This window comes from Struthio camelus, chromosome 10 (genome assembly GCF_040807025.1).
Source record: "Struthio camelus isolate bStrCam1 chromosome 10, bStrCam1.hap1, whole genome shotgun sequence".
Classification (NCBI taxonomy): domain Eukaryota; kingdom Metazoa; phylum Chordata; class Aves; order Struthioniformes; family Struthionidae; genus Struthio; species Struthio camelus.
In genome coordinates this window covers 29,871,311-29,892,876 of record NC_090951.1, presented here as the reverse complement: position 1 = coordinate 29,892,876, position 21,566 = coordinate 29,871,311, and the positions used below count along the sequence as shown (strand labels likewise).

The window sequence follows — 21,566 nt, the reverse complement described above, 5'->3', positions numbered from 1 at the left end:
AGGACAGTAAGGACGCTGCGGGGCTGTAACAATGGCTCCAGGTAGCTGCGTAGGAGCTGGCGCAGCTGGGATGGATAGAGGTCTTGGGGGCATGTTGTGCGCTGCTTCCTTCTATAAACGTTCCCAACAAGTGGCTGTTGATTTGTAACGCGGGATGGGCCAGCCCGGCGCCGCTTGCAGCGGGGAGCCTGCCCTGGGCCCCCACGCCGTTCCCCTGGCAGAGCCTGGAGGAAGGCTCCAGATGCTCGGTTTCCCCTGGCGGGTCAGTGACCGCAAGTGCCTCCCGCCGGGGTACCCAAGGCCGTTCACTTTCTCAACTTGGGAAGAAAACAATGTGGCAGGGTGGGGGCCGCCAGGCGCCGGGGCTGCCTGGAGGAAGTGCGCTCGCCCCGCGCGGGGCAAACTCTGAGCTCCAGCAAGCCCAGGGCTGGGCAGGGGGCAGGCTGGTACCCTGCCTGGCTCGGCAGGCCCGCCGCTCTCAGGCGGCCGAGCGGGCTCCCCGAGCATCGCGAAGATCTCGCGCTTTCCTCTCCCTTGGTCGCAGGGGTAAAGTGGATCCTGGCTCCCCCTTGGTTGCTGAAATAACCTGGGTCTGTTTTGTCCTGGAGCTTATTTTGTGATGGGCCCCAGCACTGTGTTGTGGGTGCAGGGCAGCTGTGGGTGCATGAGGAGTGGATTTGAACTTGTTTCAAATATTTTCTAAATAAATATTTTCTAAATAGCAAATGAGAAAAGCTCTGGCTCGGCAGGTTCCTCCTCGTTTGGAAGGTGGGAAACTGGGCAATTGGTCCCCAAAACAGCCACCATCAAGTGGAGAGGCTGAGAGCCCCCCAGGGTGATGGGAGCGACAGTCCTGTAGTCACGGTCCTCTCCAGGGAGGTGGGAGATGTGGCTCACGTGGCAGCAGCCGGAGGGTCCCCCTGGGCCCCTCTTCCTGGGATAATGCCTCAGTTTCCCTGCCACGTACCTAAAAGCAGGGGTGGGGGTAGTAGTTAATAAAGCAGGCTGGGACCTTTAAACAGGGCTTTGCAGAGAAGTTACTGCAGGAAAACACAATCACCCCTATAACATAGAAATTTCTCTGCTAAGAGCAGCTGATGAACTTGCTATGGGCAAAGTTGGAGGCTGCTCCCTCTAGTTTTTCCCCCTCCAATCTCTGCACCCACCTTCTCCGCCAGCACCGATGCAGCTCTCCCGTGTCAGAGTGGCCTTGGCAGGAGACCTATATCCTGCAACCAAGCGCCTGCTGTGGGAGGAAGGCAGCGTGTGACTTGAAGAGGGTTAAGGAAACTATAGGAAGATTAGGAAACGTGTGATGAGTTTTGATAACTAGAGGAAGCAGGTCATGTCCTGCTCTGAATGAGCTCTGCTTGGCGGTGTGAAAGCAGCCTTTGCCACAGCCAAGGATCAGTCGATCTTGTCTCCGCTCTGCTCCAGCCAAGGATACTCTGGGCTGGCATGATGAGGCTGGGGACCTTCGGGATCTTGCTAGCGCTTGTGCGCACGACAGCAGCCTGCGAATTTGGGCCGTTACCTTACAGCGTCACAGGGATCGTCTGCAGGATGACGAAGCCCGCGGCATTGCTGTGTAAGTCCCTGCTATACTGGGCTGTTTTTCTTCCCTCCCTAGCAGGAGAAACGAGTGATGGAAGATCAGCCAGGTGAGGATGTTCCTTGCTTCCTGCAGCTCTTGTAGAAATGATTTTTCTAGTGAGATGTATTAACATCTGCGTGGGAGCACAGGTTAAACCATGGGCACCTGTATGACCTGAACAGCCACAGCTTCTGAAAGGAGCTGGAAAACTGCACCCAATGCTTGTCCTTCAACAAGTGTTTAGCAAAGCTGCTCCTGGGGGGCTGGAGTGATGGAAGAACCAGCGCAAGCGAGAAAATGTTCGGTTCCTTGCTGCAATCTCACCTCTCGGCATCCAGCTGCAGAGGTGGAGAAGTGGTGTTTCTCCTTTGCCCGCAGTTTTTTTGCAAGGGTTTGGGGCTCTGCAGTGGAGGTTGGGGGGGGAATAACTAGTGCTTCGGCAACGGGTGAGCAGAAATGGCTCTGTCCCATCCCCTCTGCTGGTGGTACCTGCGGAGAAGGATGCTGGGCCAAACGGAGAGTGGGTATTTCTCGATGGAAATGTTCCTGTACAAAGTTCATACTTTGCCTGAGATGTTCCTGAAGTTGAGGCTGGAACAGGCTGAATAACTTTAGACTAATGGGTACAGAAACCTCGGTTCCAGAGGCTTTTCTTTAGAGAACCAACAGTTGACTGCAGTTTGGGTGATTTGCAGGCTCTCTCATTTCCCTGGCTCTCTTTCCAGAGAGGGGGCAAATGGTATTACTTGCTGCTATCAGGGACCATCGGATTCGATGAATCCAGGATCTCCTTGGAGTCAGATCTCTCCTGCTCTCAGCATCACTCAGCTTGTTGGGAGTCTGCTGTAGCAAAGCACTGGGGTAAAGTCAACAGCTTGTGTAGTGGAAGGACAGGCATGGCCTGGACCTTTCCAAAATCTGCCCCTAAAGTGCAGGTCAGGTGTGGGAAAGCAGAGCTTGATTCCCTGGGAAATGGCTTATTTGTGACTGTCGAGCCACGTGCACTGCTGCTGAAGTTATGGCTTTTTTTTTTTTTTTCTATTTACTACGATGCTACTTCTAGTGCTTCCTTAAGTCTGATGGTCGATAAAGCTCTTCCGTAGTGCTTTAACGCAGCACGTGGACCAACTTTGTAACTAGGAAAGATTGCAGTTTGTTATCTTTGTCCTTTTCTTCCACGTACAGTAAACCAGGAAACAGCGCAGGTCATTCAAGCGGCGTTCAGAAATGCCAAATTCCCAAACGTCACCGGCGAAAGGTCTGTGCGGTTCCTCGGCAAGGTGGCCTATGGGCTGACAAAGTGAGTGTCGCTGCGCGCTTCTGGGCTCCTTTCCGCACTGTGGGAGGTGAAGGCTGACCGAGGGGAACAGAAACCTGCCTGGGAGGAAGCTTCGGTGCAGTAATTCCTGTTTAAAGCAAAGGGCAAGCTCTGCCAGGGCAAATGCCCTTTCCAACTTACGCTGTTCAGACAAATAATTTGCGTGGCAAGATTTAGTCTATGCCTTTCAGACAAATAATTTGCATTGCAAGATTTAGGTTGCTGACATGTTATTTAGGAGCTGTTCCTCTTCCAGGGGAGACAGCAAAGAACAACGTGGTAGAGCAGACCTCTGAAAATTGCAGTGGAAAGCTCTGTCCATGGGGGCTGTAAAGAGCTTTCTGAGCTCTCCTGATGGTCCGTTCGCCGATAGATGGTGCCAGTGGCTTATTCAGTGCAAAGATGGGACGCAGCCTGGCACTGACAAAACCACTCGTTATAGCATGACTTCACTTGTAAACATTTTGTGGTAAACGAGGCTGCGTTTTGCTCTGTTACTAACCGGACTGTTATTAGGGGAAAACATGTGTAGTGATGCAAATATAGGAGGGGTTTCCTACTGCAAAAGAGCACTGCAATAAAACCTGGCTTTTTCCATAGCACATGGCTCTATACGTCTTTCAGGACGTTTCAAGCAATCCCTGTGCTCCTGTTGAAACATTGCAGGAATGGAGAGGACCTCGGTTTGCAGGGGGCAGTGCACGAGGCTGAGCGAAAGCAGTCTGGCCGTTGTGCTCAGCCCCTCTAGTTTGCAAAGCTGCCCAAGCACTTTCCAGGGGAGGCACAGGCCCCTTTGGAAACGCCATGTGCTCGAGAGTGAACGCATCTGCCGCAACTGGGGGCCCTGCACTACGAACAGCCCCGGGGGTGGGGACGCGCTGGGTTCTTGTTCTTTCCAGCATCCAGGTCAACAACTTGTCCATCGAGCAGAGTGAGGTGGAGCTCAAGGAAAATGATGCCATTGACATCGCCATTAAAAATGTGACAGCTGTCTTCAAAGGGACCCTGAACTACGGCTACGCTGGGGTGTGGTTGTAAGTACCCAGGAACCGCCTGCTTGCTTCACTGCTCCTGTATGAACTGCAGGTTCCCTCTCTGATAGCTCTTGGGGCAGAGCTGCTTAAAATCTTGCATCGTTCAGGCTCTATATAGCAATGCTGCTTAGCCTCCTCACGCTGCCTCTTATTGCTTTTGGTCGCACGAGGAGGCGAGAAGGGCAAAATCTGCAGTTGGCTTTCTCCCACCACCTTTGTTGCTTCTCCCCAATTTTCTCCTGCTAGTCTCCTGCCCAGTACTGCCCTCCCTGAGCTAGCTGGGGCGGGGAAGGAGGATACTGTGGTGGGTTTGTGGCAAAGCCCCTCCCTCCGGGAGAGCTGCCTCCTGGAGACCCTGAAGCCCACCACCCTTCAGAACTACCGCCAGAAAGGAGCGGGTTTGGGGCAACGGTCCCGTGCCCTTTTTGTCCAAGGGGCAAAGATCTGGGCGTGAAAAAAAAAACGGGCTTAATGCTCCCATTCTCCTAAGTGCTGCTATGGCAATGGTTTGCAATGGTTTGAAGCCAGAGGTTTTGTGCTGGGCTGCAGCACACTGGCATTTTGTACAGCATCGTGCAAGGACTGCTGCCAACAGTGTTAGAAAACCCAGCCCGCTGCTGGCGCCCAGTCAAGGAGACCTGCTCCCGTCACGGGGATGTGTGGTTGCTGAACATTTTCTGTTCTTCCGTTGCAGTTTGCAGCTTTTTCATTCAGTCGATTTTGAAATCGAGTCTTCAATTGATCTCCAGATAAACATTAAACTGAGTAAGTAAGAGCTGGGGGCCACTAGCTGCTTAGGTGCTCTGCACGTGGGCTTCCTCCAAGGCAGCAGGATGTGCCATGACTGGGAGCGGGGAAGCCGGTGCTGGCCCCGCTCTCCTCCGTGGTGATCGGATGGCATCCAGAGATGGCCCTGTGCTCTTCCATGCCCCCAGGGCAAGAGACAACCTGGTCCTTGAAGAGCTGGTAGAGCTTCCTCTGCTTTAACAGACCAAGCAGAGGAAGCTGGTACAAATCATTGTAGCAAGATAATGCCGATTTACACAAAGAACTGCCCAGCCTTCTGTCCTACCTTTGGGACTGGCTTTTATCTCTTTCAGTGCAGGATGACTTGAAAAAAAATTTGGGAAGTTCTCAAAAGAGTGAACTAAATGGAGGTTTGAACATCCTTACAGTCTGCTTTTTTGGCTATCTCCAGGTCAGGCCTGAGGTGTGCTATGGCAAATGAAGCGTCTTCCTTGGGAAGGTCAATAGCTCACGGCTTAGACCAAAAGGGTCAGAAGCCAGCTGCGTTCCTCCACCCTCCCTGACGGGGTGAGAGGGAGGTGGTTTATCCTATTTGCCTCCAAATACATTTTCCAACCTCTGGAGAGCTCCCAATGGGATAGTAGCACGAAGCTCTCAGTGACAATATATTACCATTTCCAAGCTCTCTGCAATATGACTTAATTCTCTACCCACTCTGGCTCGTGGGCTGTATGCTACTGCCCAGATTTTCCAGGTGACTTTAGGGCACAACCAAGTCACTGATGACAGCAGCTAGTGAAGCTGAGAGGTATCTGAAGCGTGGAGAGAGGTGCTCCGTAGACTAGCTTTGCTGGACTCGGGGCGCTGCAAGCAGAAACTCTGCATCCAGGTGTAAAGCAGTCCTGCCTGCCCCGACTTCGACTGTCCTGAGTCTTTTGGAAACCTTCACAGGGACTTGTGGTTCTGGGCCAAGTGCAGCACCTCTCCAAACACACATGCTTGATGCCCGCAGTGTCCTTCATGTGGCTCGGTGGTGAAACCCCCAGGCAGGGAGCCCTGGCTGGCCCCGCTCCAGCGAAGCCCTGCTCCAGCTCCAGCTCCTCATCCTCATCTAAGGAGCAAATCGGCTGTCACTGCTTGCTTTTTCTTTTTTCTGTCCTATGCAGTGTGCCAGGAGGACCAGGTGGCTGCTGATGCCTCGGATTGCTACCTGACTTTCCACAAGCTGGCGCTTCACCTCCAAGGGGACAAGGAGTAAGTCTGTCCCCCCCCCCCCCCACTTCACCCCCGGCTTAATTTTAGGGCTTAGCTTGCAGAGCTGCAGGGCGGCAGGGTCCCAAGCGCTCTGGCCCAAGGGTCGCCCGCCGTGGGCTCTGCCGGGCGTCTCTCTCACCGTGCTCCATCTCGCGCAGGCCGGGCTGGCTGAAGCAGCTCTTCACAGATTTCATTGCCTTTACTTTGAAGCTTGTTCTCAAGAGCGAGGTAAGATCAGTCACCACCTGTGGATGAAGCAAAGGTTGGTTTGTACGCTGCTAGCTCCTCCGCGCTCTGCTCATATATGCCCGCACTTTTGGGTTTGCAAAAAATATCACAAATGAGAAGAATCCACAAAAACAAATAAACAAACAAACAAAAACTCCAATAAGTTGGGAGGCTGCGCTGATGCTGGGATCTCCAATGGCTCTGGCTTCAGACTGACAGCTCCAGCAGATCTCCCCGCATGGCCCAGCTCTACTTCTCCTGTCTGAAGATCCCCTCCTTGGCGCGTGTGACACCAGTGAAGGTGGCCATGTCCCTGTCCCTCAGCTGTGCCAATTCCCAGGCCAGCTTTGTGGCCCCCCAAACCTCCCTCTACCAGATGTGGGATTTGGAGGGTCAAGTGCTGGAGCACAGTACTGGTGTGGTGCTGCCCAACCTGCAGCCAGGTCCCTCAGGCAATAGATTTTAAGCACTCCTGAAGTAGGTGCTTAAGTGAAATCAGTGGAGTTATGCCAATGTGAGATTGTCGCTCATGAGACTGAGCAGAGCCCAGATATTGGCATGGCACAACCCAAAATCTCCCTCCTTCCCGCCACGTTTTTCTCTTCTTTCCTCTTGTAGGTTTGTGAGGAAATCAATTTTCTTGCTCAGATGCTGGCAAATTTTATACATGACCTAGCAGGTAAATATTCTTGTCTTTCTGCTTTCCTTTTCTACATGCAGCTTATAATGTTTTAGCCAGGCACCAGCAGGGCAGTAACCATATCCATCAAAAAGTCCTTTGAAAACATGTCTGGGATCCCAAGCCCTGAGGCAGCAGCAAAACACACCTTTGCAATCTTACACTTTGAATTGTCTGCTTCAGGTTGATTTTTAAGAGTGGTTGCACTGACTGAAAGACACATTTCAGTTCATAAGATATTTCTCCTTTGTTATGTAGTGACCAGAGGAGCAGGATAGCTGCAGAAGGACTGATGGTTGTTAGCCAGAACGTGAGCGTGCAGTGAAGCATTATGGTTGAGATATTGAAACATCTGTATCTGCCTGCCAAAGATTTTCCCCCAATTCGCAGTCCCAAATATCAGGGAAAAGGACAGGAATGTAAAACTAAGAGTAATTATCCCTCTTTCCCAACCGGGGAAACTGAATTGCAGAGGCAAGATCAGGACTAGTACCCAAACGTCCTGGACCCCCAGTCCTGTGCTTCTGCATGCTCCTTTTATAACTGCTGGGTCACCTTCATTAGTGCTCTGCAGCAAGTCTTAAAAGCAAATGTCGCAAGCTCTGCTTACCATCATATTTAAGGTGAGGGTTTTTTTGGTTTGTTTTCTTCCTGCAGCAAATTTTGTCCAGGATGAAGATATCAAACTTGATATCTCCCTTGCATCGGTTCCTTTAATAAAAGCAAATTACCTAGAAACACATCACAAGGTAAAGTAACCCAGGCTGCTCAGAGACCAAAGGTCTTCTGCCTGCAATATTGGTTGGGAAGGCTGGGAAGGGCTGGCTCCTTGCCACCATGTGGCGTGTCTGCGCCCAGCCAAAGGTAAGTCTGCAAGGTGGGCAGCTGAGCCTGGCTGAGCTGTCCGATCCCAGCCTTCTGACCAGCTGAGCCACTTGCTCTCTGCTCTGAATCCAGCCAGCCAGCCCTTTGCCCTGAAGTGACAAGCAGAAAACCCAAGTATTGTTATTTTGTCCCATCTCCCTAATGCTTGTCGTTGTCAACACACTTGCTCTCCTTCAAAGGGCCTTGTCCGGTACGAGAACTACTCTGATGTCTTCAGTGACTCTCTTTTCTCCCCAACTCTGCTGTCCGAATCCCGAATGCTCTACTTCTGGCTGTCCGAGCACATCCTCAACTCTCTGGCTTCGGCAGCTTTCTTAGATGAACGCCTGACGTTGACCATCTTTGGGGAGAAGTTGCAGGTGACTTTTTTGAGGGGTGGTTCCTTCTCTGCTGGTATATTACCTCACATTTTACGGAGAGGGCAAAAATTCTCTAAATACTGTTTTTTTGTGAGAGCTCCTGTCTGTAGAAGACAGAAATCTGGAGTCAGATACTACATGTGATCCTGGCCAGAAAATTGGTACTTTCTTAGCAAGTATGTGCAACCAGGTAATTTTGGGTCGGAACGGCTTGATAGTAATACCAGGCCAAAATATTTGCTCCTCTGAGTCCCAGAGCGTACGGGAGAGCAAAGGAGAGAGTTTGTTCTGTGGCTGACGATCACCTTGCCAACTGTTCCTGGCAGTGGGAATTTGGGTGACTTGGTCCCGGTGGGTTTTCAGAGCACATTGTGCATCTCCTCCTAGTGGTGTGTCAGTCAGAGGGAGTGATGCTTACTTCCCGTCTAAATACAGGAGTTTCTCCAGTCTGGGGGGCAAATGTCGGAGAAGATAAGCTGGTGTATTATGCTCTCTGACTTGGTTATCTTTGTGGGATAATGTTAGCTGATAGAAAATTTGTCTACTGAGTTGTAAAGTAGCCTGATTTTTCCGTGAAGGTGCTGAGGTGGAAAGGTGAATTCAGGAGGAATCCAGCCATGCCTCTGAACTGGCTGCAGGCCACACATTCATGTTTTGGCCCATCCAACCTGCTGGATTCACACTAACCATGACTATGTGTTTTTCTAAAATCTGTTTTGTTTTTCTTTTGTTTTTCTAAAATCTATTTTTGATTTGCTTCTGAAGGCCCTGTTTGAAATCGAAGAGACAGAGACCCAGCGGAAGGCGGTGCAGATGGTAACTTTTGGTCCTCTTCAAAGCTCTTCATGTGGAACAAAGAACTTTCCAAATTGATTCTGTGTTGCATTATAACATCTCATGTCCTTCCCTTCCTGCCTCAAGAGTCTGGAGTGGTAAAACCTGCTTCAGTCCAGGGGCTGATGGAGGAACTGTTGTGCTTTGCAGGGAGGGTTTCTCCAGCCTTCATGTAGGCACAGCTTCCCTGAAGCCCAGCTAGGGCCTGTGAGAGCTGGAGGAGTAACTGGGTACTATAAAGGGGATGCAATTGCGCGGCAAGTTGGCATGAAACTGAGATGAGATATGGCAAAAGCCTGGCTCCTCTGTTGCTCTTTATTTGAACCAGATTTTTCAAGGCACTTCCTACAATGATTCTGTGGCCAAGGTGTGGAGTCTCACCCGTCCCCAGATCTCTGTCCAGCCCGAAGGGACAGTCGTGAAGTCTGTGGTAGCTGTGGAGATCAGCATCTTTCCCCCGGGGAAAGAGCCCCTGGTGGCTCTGTATATGGAGAAGGTCAGTTCTTGCTTCTCCTGGCTGCAAAGATCTTGGGACAGGCCCTGTCCTGAGTCTAGACCACTCCTGGTGCTCAGGGACATTAACAGCTGGGAGCCTTTCGAAAAGGGGATGGCTGCTGAGCTATGGGAAGTGGAGAACGCCAGATCCTTTTAATGCTCCCATCTTTCCCTGATATTTAGGGCTGGGAATGATGATAGGAGATGTAGGTTACTGTACTAGGCCAGCACATCACTGGTGTGCAAGGTGGTAACTGCAACACCAGAAAGCTCTGGTGAGCCTCCACGAACCTGTCTCGATACAAGGGGAAAGAAACTCCTTTAACTGCAGTATTTCAGGAGAGAACAGCGACACTGAGGGAATGTATTAATTTTGAAAACTCCATGTCCCCAAATTCTATCTCTGATCCCCACTTAGAGGGTGGTTCTCTCTGAAATGAAGATATAGCTCTAAAGAAATAGAGACTCAAAATACAACCTTTTCCTCTGTGTGTCCCTGTATAGAAGTTCACTGCAGTTTACCCCAAACCAAGTACTTTGCTGTATACTGAATCTAAGAAGGCAGCAAAAAGAAATGCCAACAGCCTTGCGGTGGTGGGTAACCTCACAAGAAGGCAATATGTTTATCCAGCCCTGTAATTATGAGCTGCTGTAGGCACTAAGCACTGCACGGAAGCAAATCCTTGCCTGGGGATAGACTGCAACTTTTTTAAAGGGTTAAGTTTCAGTCTCCCGCATGGCTGTTACTAAGAATATTCCCTCCCGTTCTCTGCAGGTGTCACAATGAGATGAGTTAGCAGGGTATTTGGGGGAAATAGGCAGAGCCGGTTTTTGTGTGCTTGAGACAGCTTTGAGTAGGGCTGTGGAAGACCCTAACCAGAGGTCCCCGAAATGGTGGTTCGCAGGATGTGGTCTGCTCCTGGCCTGCCAAAGCCCTGGTGATGACCTGCAATTGGATAACAGAATGCTCCTTTCTAACAAACATTTGCATACAGACAAAAAGGAGGGAATAAGCATAAATGGCCAGGACTCAGAGGTTTGTTTCTTTTTTAATTTGGCTGTAAATGGCAACAGGCTGTTCTTTTTTAATTTGGCTGTGACAAGATTGCCTGTGGTAGCCCTGGAAACCCTGGGGGTAGACTTTCCCCCATCGGTCTGATGACCCTTCAGCTTGAGATGGACATTGCAAAACAGCACCCTCAGTAACCACTTCTTTCCTTGCACAGGACTCAGTAAAATGGCAAAACATCAGTTCTGTGGAGTGTGACAAGGATGGTCGAGGGACCTTCTAATGCTTTCTTTCAGTATGAATCCTCAGAGTGGTTACTTACATATGGGGCTTCTCAGATTAAGCCAGTGTCTAGTGCCCCATAGGCTGGGGCTGTGGAGCATCAGGGAGCATTTTTGCATGCAAATGCAGAAGGAAAATGCTGACAGTATCTGGCGGTGAAGCCAGAGAGATGCTGAACATTCGGTCGTAGCAAATAAACCAGAATTTCCAAATGTAAGTCCTGCTATAAGGCAAGGTGAGCTATGTTTAAACTATGCGGTTCATTTCTGTGCAGGAAATCACGGTCACTATCCAAGCTGCCTATGCGGAAAAGAAACTAATTTTGCACCCTTTGGACTCCAGGTTGGTACTGGGATCTCTTGAGCGTTTCACTGCTCCTTTTAGCCCATGTCTGAGAACAACAGGGAAAAGATTTCTGCAGCCCTTATTGACCTGCTTTCCCCCTCTTCTTCCTTCTCTTCAGGACAGAATTTAAAGCCTTTAAATGCACAGCCGATCCAAGCAGGGTAAGTCCTTAACATGCGTTCTCTAGGCCATTTGTTGCTAAACTATGCCTGTAAAACCTTTATGTATTTTTTTTTTTCTGGCTTTCAGAATGACAAATCCATGAGAAACTTCCTGCAGAAAATGATTTTGGTCACCGGGATCCCAGAAGTGATTTCAAGTGAGTTTTCCCTTTATAGAAGTGCCAAAGTACTCAATAAAGTGTCTAACAGCAGTTCTCCTTAATCCTAAGCACTGAAAAAAACAGAGCAATAACCCTTGCAGCTAAGGGGAATCTCACATTACTGGTGGGGATTTCTGCTAGATTCACTTGGGAAATGGGAACCCTTTGTAAATGGTTGGTACGAGTGAGTTTCCCGTCAGGCTGAAGGTTAAGGGGCGTTGGGGTACAATTAACTTTTGGCCGTGGGCAGGTGGGTCACAGTACATGAGGAACATCAAGCCAGGAAGGCTATACCTGCAACTGCATGGTTTTACTGGTTCTGTAGGCATCGAACTGACTTTAACTTCACTGATGAACAGCAAAGGGCTTAATCTGTTTGAAATCAGAAGTCCTGAGATCATCACAAGAAAGGTAAGCAGAGTTCAAAAATACCTGGCTTTCAAAGCCCTTGTTGGAGTGTGGTATAAGCTAAAATAATACTCTTTTTCTCCTCCCCGTTTTTAGGGATATCTAATTGTACAACTTGACTTTAGCTTCCCGGACCATTTGCTTCTTGATTTTCTTGAGAAAACATTGTATAACTGATCTCTTCATACAGGAGTGTGGGAACTCCTGTACAAAGAGAAAGCTTGTGTGTGAACCAACTGAAAGCCAAGCTGATATAAATCAGCTTCCAGCCATTCCCAGACATTAAAAGCGAAGCTGAATTTTCTTTCCTTCTCCTGAGAAATGCTCCAGCTTCTGTGCAACTGTATCTCCACTGAGCCTTTCCTCTGCAGAGATGCCTTAGTCTGCATCTCTACACAGTCTCCTGTTTCAGGATCTTGGCAGGACTTGTGTGCTTAGGGGCAAGGGTTGAATTCTTGAAGTGTGTTGGCCCTGGGCCAGCACTCACGGGAGCCAGCAAGGCTTTGCCCATCATCTGGCATCTCTGTCGTTACAGTTTGGAAACGTAGCACCTCTTTATTCTGAACCTGCATTTTGTTTCCAGCAAGAGCCTCATTAGGATGTAGCAAGAGGTTCCTGATTTTGACAGACTTAAGCAACTCGAATGACATTATCAAACTCCAAGTAAGCTCAGAAGCAGCAATGCTGAAAGACTCAAGTACGGTAGAAGAAAGTGAATGGGACATAAATTAGCACCGCAGTATAAGAATGGAGAGCTCTCATGTCCTCAGTACTTTCTTTACAGAGCCCGAAACACTATGTAGAGCTCTAGGCACATTGTTGCATTCATGTTGTTGAGACACTGGGAGCAAACTTAAGCAATAAAAATGATAAGGAACAGATTATAAGAGAGACTACAACTATCTACAGTAGACAGCAGGATCCTGTTCCTTCCTCCTGCAATGCATTAATTTATCTGAAGCAGCTCAGTTATTTTCCTGTACCAATTTTTGCTCTCGCCTCTTTTTTTTTAAATTAAACTTTTCATTTGGAAGAAAACTAAACCAACACGATCTGCGTTGAAGAATTTTATGACTGCACAATAGTAAAGGCAGAGGATGATGTTATCCTCCCCTATGAAGCAATATTGAAGGTGAGGCTCCCCCCAAGAGCTCAGCGAGCAGGATGGCGCCAGGGTCCTCGGTTTCCCGAGGCTCCGCGGCTCGCTTCCTCCACGGCACCATGGGTGTCCTCTTGGTGGGGCTGAACCAGGGCCCTCTCGCCCGCTCCTCTCTTATCCCTATCGTCAGAGGCCCCAGGGCTCCCCGGCACTTCCTTGTTTCACGCAACGGTGGGTTTTGACATTGCTTCCGTGGCCGCAGGGCTGAGGTTAGGGGAAGCCGCTGCCCAGCCTGGCTTGGAGGAGGAAGCCGGGAACTCTACAGACGCATCTGCCTCCTTACATTGACGCCTATCGTACGTGCACACAAATCTGCCCGCTGACGCGCGTGCCCACGTTGCAGTTGGCTCTCCGGCAGCCCAAGGCGGCAGTCGCGCTCCCGCGCTGGCTGGCGCTGCGTGCCTCAGCCAGCCCCGTCCGCGACGCCGCAGCAGCCCAACGACGCGGGAGGGGTGGCCTGGCGCTGCTGCGAGCGGTGGCCGAGAAGAAGCCCGCGCCGGGGGGCATCCTCCCACCTACCTTGCCCCCGGCCCCACCTGCTTCGCCCACCCTCGCCGGCTGCTTAGCGGCTGGCTAAGGGCTCCCCGCTGCTGCTTCCCGCCTCAACACCCTGAAGCCCGAGGGAGTTCTCCCCCTCCGCGCCTGCCAAGCGGCCCCCGGAGGAGCCCAGGGAAGCGGCCCGTCGGCGGCGGCGCGGGCGGGGAGCGGCCGGGAGCCACGTGCTTTCCCGGCAGAGCCGCTGCCGCGGCGCCGCCGAGCGACGGCCGCGGCGGGGCGGGCGCCGGCTGCCAGCGCGGTGAGGGCCGCGGCCGGGGGGCGGGCGGGAGCGGCGCCCGCGCTGGCGCTGGCGGCGGGGGCGCCGCGGCGGGGGGCGCTGGCCAGCGGCGCGGGCCCCTCCCGCCGTGGAGGCGGCGGCCGTGCTTCCAGAAGGCCGGGAGCCGCGGCCCCGCGGACGGGGCGGCCAGGCGGCGGCGGGGGCGAGCGCATCCCCGGGCCCCTCTTCTCCCCTCGGCCCCCCGCAGCGCTTTCGTCTGCTGGCGCGAAGGCTTGTCTGAGGAAAAGAGGTTTTATCCTGCAGCTTTGGGCTGTCCCGCGCGGGCGCCCCGTGTCCAGCCCATCTGGGGCGTGGGCGGTCTCGCCGGGCCCCTGGCTTTCCTGGGGTGAAGGAAGAAGTAAAAAGCGTTGTTGGAGGTTGCTTTTGCTTTCAAGTGTGTTCGGCCCCTTTCGGTTGAGCTTCTGGCTTGAGGAGGATGTTGTTGGGAGAAAAATCTGTTGGAAGGTAAGTCATCCTGAAACTGCGAAAACCAGTTATTTAACCTCAAGGGGATTAAAAAATAAAAAAAGCACTGTGGCGCTCACAAGCCAGAGCGGTGCATCCGTCAACCAAGCAGAATGGCGTTAGGTTTTTTTAGGCGCGTAACTGCCACTTTGCAAATAAAGGGTGCACCTCCCCTTGACTTAGCAGGCTATGCTTTGCCTTGTCAGCCCTGAGACACCGTTGCTGTGGCCGAGCCGCCTTCTGGAGGCATGGCGCGATGGTAGAGAAGGTGGAATGGAGCACGGCCCAGCTGTCCCCCAGCCTTCGGCCTCCCCGCCTCCTCCTCGCTGCGCCCGGTCCCCTCCAGCCCTCTGATTCCCAGGCAGCCACAGCCTCCTCCTGCCCCCTCTCTATGCTGTGCTCCAGGCAAGATTACAAGAACAACTTTGTGGTGGTGGTGGTGTTATTTTATTTTATTTTTTATTTTTCCCAGAGATGTGGATATTGCTGGGGCTGGTTATTTTTATTCCAAGAAATGGATTGCGAGATGGTGCTATGCGCCACCTTGCCTGGTCCATGATCCTGCTGCAGACTGCATCTGCTTTTTTTCCAAGGTAGTTTCCCTGGGCAGGTTGGCTAATTCCTGGGAAAGGGGGACCTCCTTCTAGCCTGCAGAGAAAAGCTGGTAATATCTCAATGGAAATGGTAGATAAACGTTTTCCCTTCTCCTAGGATTGTCAGACCTATACATATAAATAGCAATATTTCCACTGCAAGAGCCTTAGCCAAAGCCAAGTAGGAGTTTACTCCACATATCCTCTAATTTGGACCAGTACTCAAACACTTACCTAAAATATTTTCTGTCTTTTTTTTTTCCCCCCTTAAGAGTAGGGTAACGCTCTTCTGGTGCTTCTTGGGGGGTATTTTTGGTTTGTCTGACTGTTTTTATTAAGGAGCAAAGGAATTCTGATTGGGGAATTCCTTCTTATTTTTACTTTCATTTTCACTGCGTTTTGCACAGCAGCTCCCAAAAGGCCCTGAAAGGCTGCGTGTATCGGGGGAGTGGTGATGTAGTAAGTGGGGAAATCAAGGCAGTGGACATCATCCCCCCCTCCCCGGTCTTTTGTTTTGCGATCCCCCTTCATTTTTGGTGCTGCTGCTCTCTCTGGAGGCTTTTTATGCCCTTGGTAAGTAGTTTATGTTTCTCAGAGCAAGCAAGGAGTCGGCAGATTTGCATTTTCGTGGCCGAGAATGGTGTGAATGCCAAGTTTTGAGGGGGTATTTTTGCGTTGTGTTTGAATGTTGTTTTTCTGCTGGTGCGTTTGAAGGACTGGGACAAGGCTCGCAGGGCTTCTGGCTCTTCTCAGGAGGCTTTCACGCCCCATTTTGAGCCAAGAGTAGCTCCTGGTATTTTATTTATTGTAGGTTGCTGCCCACTGTTTATGGAGTTTTCTGTCTGCTTATTTAGCAAAGCTACATTAATACAGGAGCCGTGTGGTATTGCCGATGCTTTAAACTAACTTTTCAGTGTTGTTTTCTTTCTGAATATGATTCTTTCGCTATTAATTCACGTTAGTTTGTTCTTTGGCCGAGTGATTTTCAGTCGTTGGTGACATTAAGGTCTACTGTTTTTATTATTATTTTTTAAATATGGTCCTGATATGTAGGTAGTTCTCAGTTATCAGGGGAATAAAGTCAGGCCACTGCTGTCTACAGTGATTGTTGTTTTTCAGCAGGACAAGAAGTAAAATAAAAATCCCTAGAAGTTGACTGATCACGCCACAGGGAACTGAAGTCTGTTGTGCAAGAAGTTCTGATATTTTGCAGTTTGTTTTGAATGGCAATTTAAATGTGAAAATCTGCAAGGGAAATTTTAAGTGTCCAGTAAATTGAAATGTTTCCTTTATGTCTTTTTTGTATGTGTTCCTATTAGCAGTCTTCATTTGTATAATTTATAATAGAAAATGCATTTCATTTCAAAAAACATTTTGTGTCATAAAACATTTTGAAATGAAAACGCACAGCCTCCTTTCCAATAAGGATCAGAGTTTCCATTTTTGGCATCGCAGAAAAGATGTGAGGAGAACATTGATTGTGGTTAAGCCCAATTTTCTTATAATTTCACCAGGATGATGTTGTTGTTGTCGTTTTTAATAGAATACTGAATGAGAGTCGTCAGAGGATTTTTAAAAATTGGAGTTTTGACCCACTTTTTGATGGATATCAGAGTGGGCTTGCTTTTTATGTTACGCATCCTGAAAGCTTGATCTAGAATGGGAATCTGGATGCAGTCTTTTTTTGCAGTGATACTGTATAATAGCAGTATGCAGTGATACTGTATAAGAGTCAACTTGTGACATGGTTTTGACCATAAGAGTCAGAGATTAGTAAAAAAAGTTTACAATATCATCAGCTTTGTTCTTATCAGGAATCTGCTTGTCTTCTGGAACGCAGAAACAGAAGAAACAAACTAGATCCTTTCCAACCGGTCCCCTGCTGTTGCACAGAATCAGGTCAATCCTGTTGCTACATGAACTTGGCACTGTCTCAAAACATATGAGGTTGTTCGAAGAGGTGTGGTGCGGAGAGGGCAGGGAGCTGTGCTGGCTTATGGGGGAAAAGGTGTCGTCTTTGACTTGAGTTGGACAAATATCTTGAGCAGTTTTGCCTCCAGTGCTCCATCCTGGCTCCTGCTCTTTGTTTTATCTTCAGCTGTTGGGTGTGGGCTGTGCCCAACAGGGACCTGGGAGAGATGAGGTTCTCCCCATGCACTGTGCCCCCGTGAGTGGCATGGCTGTGCTGTGAGGGCCCTCCGACATGAGGGTAACTCTCTGATGAATTAGGAGTTGTCTCTGTTGTGATAGGAAAGTCTTGGCTCTTTCTATCAGATCACCTTTCTCGCTTCTACTTCTGTTTCATTCCTCCCTCAGTGCCACATAAATCTCCTACTTCCCTTCTTGGCTGAGTCAAGAAGAAGACAAAAGCCTGAAGGCCTCTGGTTTACTTTTAATGTAGCTTCCTGAACTGGTGCAGAAGAGAACATGTCTGCGGAGTAAGGGTTGAACACTAGAGGATGTGAACTATGTGGAAGGGCTTCTCCACCCCTGCAGTGGTGGGGGCACCGTTGTCATTGGGTTGAGGACTGCTCAAGAAAGGACAGTCAAAGGAGGATAGCACTGAGTGTGCAAGCCTGGTTAGATGAGGAAGGTCTTCCCCTCAGCATGATACTTCCACTCGACAGTGATACCAGCTCTTTGGTCTTGCGCTGAACTAGGTTGGTCACTGCCCCATTCCCACTCCTTTGCCCACCCATGGAAACTCAGACCTCCTGGGATGAACTGATGTTTGGTTGCAGGGCTGTTACCTCAGACCTGTTCACTTTTTGCATATGCAGGGTAGAAGGCAAAAGGAAGTCATTTCCCCTGGGGGGGGTTACTGTGGTTGAATAGCTTGAGAGAGCCAAAGCTTGATGCTAAGCCATGTTAGCAACTTGAAGTTGGAGATCTTTGAATCAGAGCATCCCTTGGAGTCGTGAAACCTGAGAGAACATCAGAAATCCCTCAGCAGCAGCATCTCCTACTGAAAGGTTCAAACCTTGCTCCAGGATATCCAAAGGTATCCTGGGTTGCATTAGGCAGAGTGTTGCCAGCAGGTCGAGGGAGGTGATCCTGCCCCTCTCCTCAGCCCTGGGAAGGCCTCCCCTGGAGTACTGTGTCCAGTTCTGGGCTCCCCAGTACAAGAGAGGCATGGCACTCCTGGAGAGAGTCCAGCGGAGGGCTACGAAGATGAGGAGGGGCCTGGAGCATCTCTCCTGTGAAGAAAGGCTGAGAGGGCTGGGCCTGTTGAGCCTGGAGAAGGGAAGCCTGAGAGGCGATCTCATCAATGTGTACAAGTATCTGAAGAAAGGGTGTCGAGAGAATGGGGCCAGACTCTTCTCCGTGGTGCCCAGTGACAGGACAAGAGGCAACGGGCACAAACTGAAACACAGGGGGTTCCGTCTGAACATGAGGACAAACTTCTTTCCTGTGAGGGTGTCTGAGCACTGGAACAGGTTGCCCAGAGAGGTAGTGGAGTCTCCTTCCCTGGAGATATTCAAAACCCGCCTGGACATGATCCTGGGCAATGTGCTCTAGAGGACCCTGCTTGAGCATGATGATCGCCAGAGGTCCCTTCCAACCTTGGCCATTCTGTGATCCTGTGATCCTCTGATGTCCAGGGGAGGCAATGAGAGAGGGCCAGAACCTGTGGACCTGAGATTTCTCTGAACCGCCCTGAATTTTGCTCTGCCTTCTTAGGCTACACCGCAGGCTGCAGACTCACTTTATTTTGTTTTGTTCTCACCGTCATCCCGGATTGCACAGAGCGGTTTCTGCACCAGCTCACAAGCGCATGCTCTCCAAGTCTCACTAGAGGAGGGGAGATCCCTGTGTGAGGGACTGTCTGTGTGATGCCATATTAGCATGAGACAAGACCCCAACGAATGAGCCCTGCTTCTCAGTACAGCCTGTTCGGTTGGACAGCACTGCTCTGTAGCGTTCTGTGTCCGAGCTGGCTTGGATGAGATGAGCACAAGAGCATCCCTGCCCCAGCCCAGAGTGTGTTAAAGCAACTGTGGGAATTTTCCCCTCACCAAAAACATTAACATGCAGCAATCTTGGACCTGTAGGGACCATCTCCTCTAGATGCAAGACAGGGATTTGATGGGGAGGGAGGAGCACGGAGGCCGCTCCTTGTGGTTTCTGTTTCTGTGCCTTTCTGCAAAAGTGATGGTGATAGTAGCTTTAGTCAGAGCTGTCTTTAGACCCTGGCATAGGCAGCAGGCTGCTGGGGATAGCGCGGTAGCATGGACCTGATACTGGCTTAGCTTGTGCCAGGGTCCTGCTGCAGGACATTTGGAGGTGTGCAGGATGGTAATCATTGTCAAACAAACCAGTGCTCCTGGACTCTCTCCCCAGAGTGCCATCTCAACTCTGTTTCTCAGCCCCCTGTACCTGAAACTCTTCTGCAAGACCTGAGTAGCCTCATAGGATTAGCTTTCCACAGTTTTTCTGGTCTTACTGCCTGAGCGAGCTGTTTTATCTTCTTCTGCATTGACTTCCACTAAGAGCAGCAGGCTGACATGGAAGACCAGCTCAAGTCAGGCAGTGACATCAGAAAATCTGCAGTTCCTTTCTAGTGTTCCCGTAAAGCTCATTTCCTTCACTTGCATCTCAGAGCACAAGACTGAGTCCCTCATTTTTATCACATCAGTAGTAGATCCTCAAATGTCTGGACTTTGTGATCACTGCTGGTTTGAGTTGAGATTGCAACCTGTGGAGATGAAAAGGCTCCACCGCTTTTTCCAGGATCAAAGGCAGAACTTCTCGATCTGTGACCTGTGTAATTGCATGTGCCCTTCACGTCTACATCCTGCTCTGTTGTTATTTCTCCTAGGCAATCACACAGAGTGAGGCTTTTGCATGCAGACACACAATACACGTTGGGGTGCCACTGCATGGCGAAACGGTGCTGATAGCAGATCAGTGCGTTGGCAGGGTATGGAGGGGAAGCCCCCATTGCATTTGAATATGCTGCTGGATTCCACATAGAACAACCAGCGGGAGACTGACCGCACAACCATGCAGGTAGGAAAACATGAGCATGCTGTGGGAAGTGGAGGGGGGATTGGCATGGGAAGCGAAGGGTGACATTGTCACTAAAGCAGTAATGTGTTGCTGTAATGAATGGCAAAAACAGCTGCCTGAGCCCTTTGTGCAGGGAAGTATCTTGCCCTTTGAGTCCCAAGCCTCTGCAGAGCTCCTGCTGCATGTGAAAGATGCCTGAGATGTTATGTTTTGTAGCTGGCCACCATATCGATATAGCCATCAACATGGCTTTTTCTGGACTGACTCCACAGAAACTGGACTTGTGGTGTTTGCTCCTTTCCCTTGCATTACCACTCTATTAGGCACTGTGCAGGCAAACACTGCAGTCGCTGCACTGCAATAGCCAGGCTAGGATTTTGCCACTGCATACCAGGAGGGTAAAGCAGGTAAGTGGTTCTGGGTGGATCAAAGTGTAGAAAAGCAGATTGTCATCAAGGGCTGTGCTGGGTGCTTGGCAGCAGGGTTGTGCAGCTGAACGTCTCTTGCTTCTGTGCCCATTGCTACCCTCTCTGGTTTCATCCCTCTAGCCCCTTTGTCAGACGGATGATCTAAACCTGGAGGCATCCATAGCAAGTGCTCGCCCCCAGCTAGTGGAGTTCCTCAGTCACCGTCCTGACTGGCTGCTCACAACCTCTCAGCGCTTCCTCCCAGAGGTGACCCTCAGTGGCTTGGATGGCATCACTGACCACAAAGAGAAGGTCTCGGTGCTCCTTGACCGGCTGGAGAAGGCTGGCCCTGCCACCTGGAAACAGTTTGTACAGTACCTGTGCATGGAGTGTGACCTCCCCCTGGATCTGGAGATACTGCTCATGAGCTGTGCAGGAGAAGGTAATAGGGATTGGGCCAGCTTCCCCAACCATCTCCTACAACAGCCGGTGCCTTGGCCCTCTCTGGCCAACAAACCAGTTTAGGCAGCGATGCCACTAATAATCTTGCCTATTCGTTCAGTGCCTCATGTCGTCATCAGTGGGATGTGATTTTTCCACTCCGTGGTGTCTAGGCAGCTATGAGCTAGCCCAAGCCGCTTGATAAACATGATCTGACTTTCTTTCTGGCTCACCCTGCCCATTTTTCCTCATAATCTTTGGAATAAGATTAGTCCCTCCAGGAATAGTTAGTGCCACAAAATAACAACAGCTCACAGGTTCAGCTGTGCTTTTTCAGCATGGCGATGCCCTGCTGGCATTGCTGGGCACTTTCTCAGGCATGTTGCTCATATCACTGCCAGCAGCACCTTATTTTGAATAGTCCTCTGCCAGTTGCAGTGGGCCAGCAGTGGGCTGGGCTTTTACAAATGGGTATTTGGGCAGGAGAGAAGTACAGGGGCATGCAGCTCCCTTTGGGTTCACGCCTCTGCGTCCTGATCCAGCCAGATGGAAACGGGGAGGCCTGTGGTCACTCTTTCAAGAACAGTTGGCCTGATTTACGGATGGAGGGTTTCTGCGGCCCCTACGGGACCCTGAACAGTCATATCATCTAGATTCCCAAATTAGGACTGTCCCTAAAAGCACAAAGTTTTTGCCCAGGTGAAAAATGCTGTTTTCAGGGTGCTAATTAGGGGCATTTGAAATATGAGGAACAAGGGGTGCTGTGCTGTAGGGATTTCTGGCTGCTTTTTGGGGGAGTGGAGCATGTCACCGCAGCAGTAAAATGTAAAGCATTGATGCTAGAGTAGCTCAGGAGATTTTTGATGACAGTATTTTCTTAATCA

General features: G+C 50.4%; 2 protein-coding genes across 10 annotated transcripts in view; both read left to right on the top strand.

The window, feature by feature from the left end:
- The first annotated feature begins 1,317 nt into the window (after positions 1–1,317).
- On the top strand, positions 1,318–12,839 carry CETP (cholesteryl ester transfer protein). 3 transcript variants are annotated; one of them, XM_068955704.1, is made up of 16 exons: positions 1,322–1,588; positions 2,780–2,894; positions 3,812–3,946; positions 4,641–4,711; positions 5,860–5,947; positions 6,106–6,175; positions 6,794–6,854; positions 7,512–7,603; positions 7,919–8,098; positions 8,864–8,914; positions 9,261–9,428; positions 10,993–11,060; positions 11,182–11,224; positions 11,313–11,382; positions 11,711–11,796; positions 12,377–12,824. In XM_068955704.1, exons 1-16 carry the CDS (start codon positions 1,360–1,362, stop codon positions 12,389–12,391), a joined length of 1,542 nt encoding a protein of 513 aa, XP_068811805.1. In that variant the 5' UTR covers positions 1,322–1,359; the 3' UTR covers positions 12,392–12,824. The 3 variants fall into 3 exon arrangements, with proteins under 3 accessions (XP_068811806.1, XP_068811805.1, XP_068811804.1); XM_068955703.1 differs by having other exon boundaries at positions 1,326–1,588; positions 11,890–12,839; XM_068955705.1 differs by lacking the exons at positions 11,182–11,224; positions 11,313–11,382; positions 11,711–11,796; positions 12,377–12,824 and adding an exon at positions 10,333–10,463 and having other exon boundaries at positions 1,318–1,588.
- A 1,009-nt stretch (positions 12,840–13,848) lies between these two features.
- NLRC5 (NLR family CARD domain containing 5) overlaps positions 13,849–21,566 on the top strand; it is a 56,926-nt gene continuing 49,208 nt past the window's right edge. For 5 of the 7 annotated variants that reach the window (XR_011143201.1, XM_068955699.1, XM_068955700.1 and 2 more), the window contains exons 1-3: positions 13,849–14,231; positions 19,644–19,834; positions 20,383–20,683. Coding sequence is in view for 6 of the 7 variants with exons in the window: in XM_068955699.1 (XP_068811800.1) it covers positions 19,829–19,834; positions 20,383–20,683 (307 nt within the window). In the remaining variant the exon portion in view is untranslated. Of the gene's footprint in view, positions 14,232–14,289; positions 14,637–14,675; positions 15,398–19,643; positions 19,835–20,382; positions 20,684–21,566 lie in introns of those variants that run through there. The other 2 variants (XM_068955698.1, XM_009672425.2) reach the window with 2 other exon arrangements.

Excerpts from the sequence above, each read along its gene's own strand:
- CETP (XM_068955703.1), top strand. The coding sequence starts at position 1,360 with ATGAGCTCTGCTTGGCGGTGTGAAAGCAGCCTTTGCCACAGCCAAGGA. Across the intron at positions 8,099-8,863 it reads TCTTTGGGGAGAAGTTGCAG|GCCCTGTTTGAAATCGAAGA; the intron begins GTGACTTTTTTG and ends TTGCTTCTGAAG. Across the intron at positions 11,225-11,312 it reads GCACAGCCGATCCAAGCAGG|AATGACAAATCCATGAGAAA; the intron begins GTAAGTCCTTAA and ends TCTGGCTTTCAG.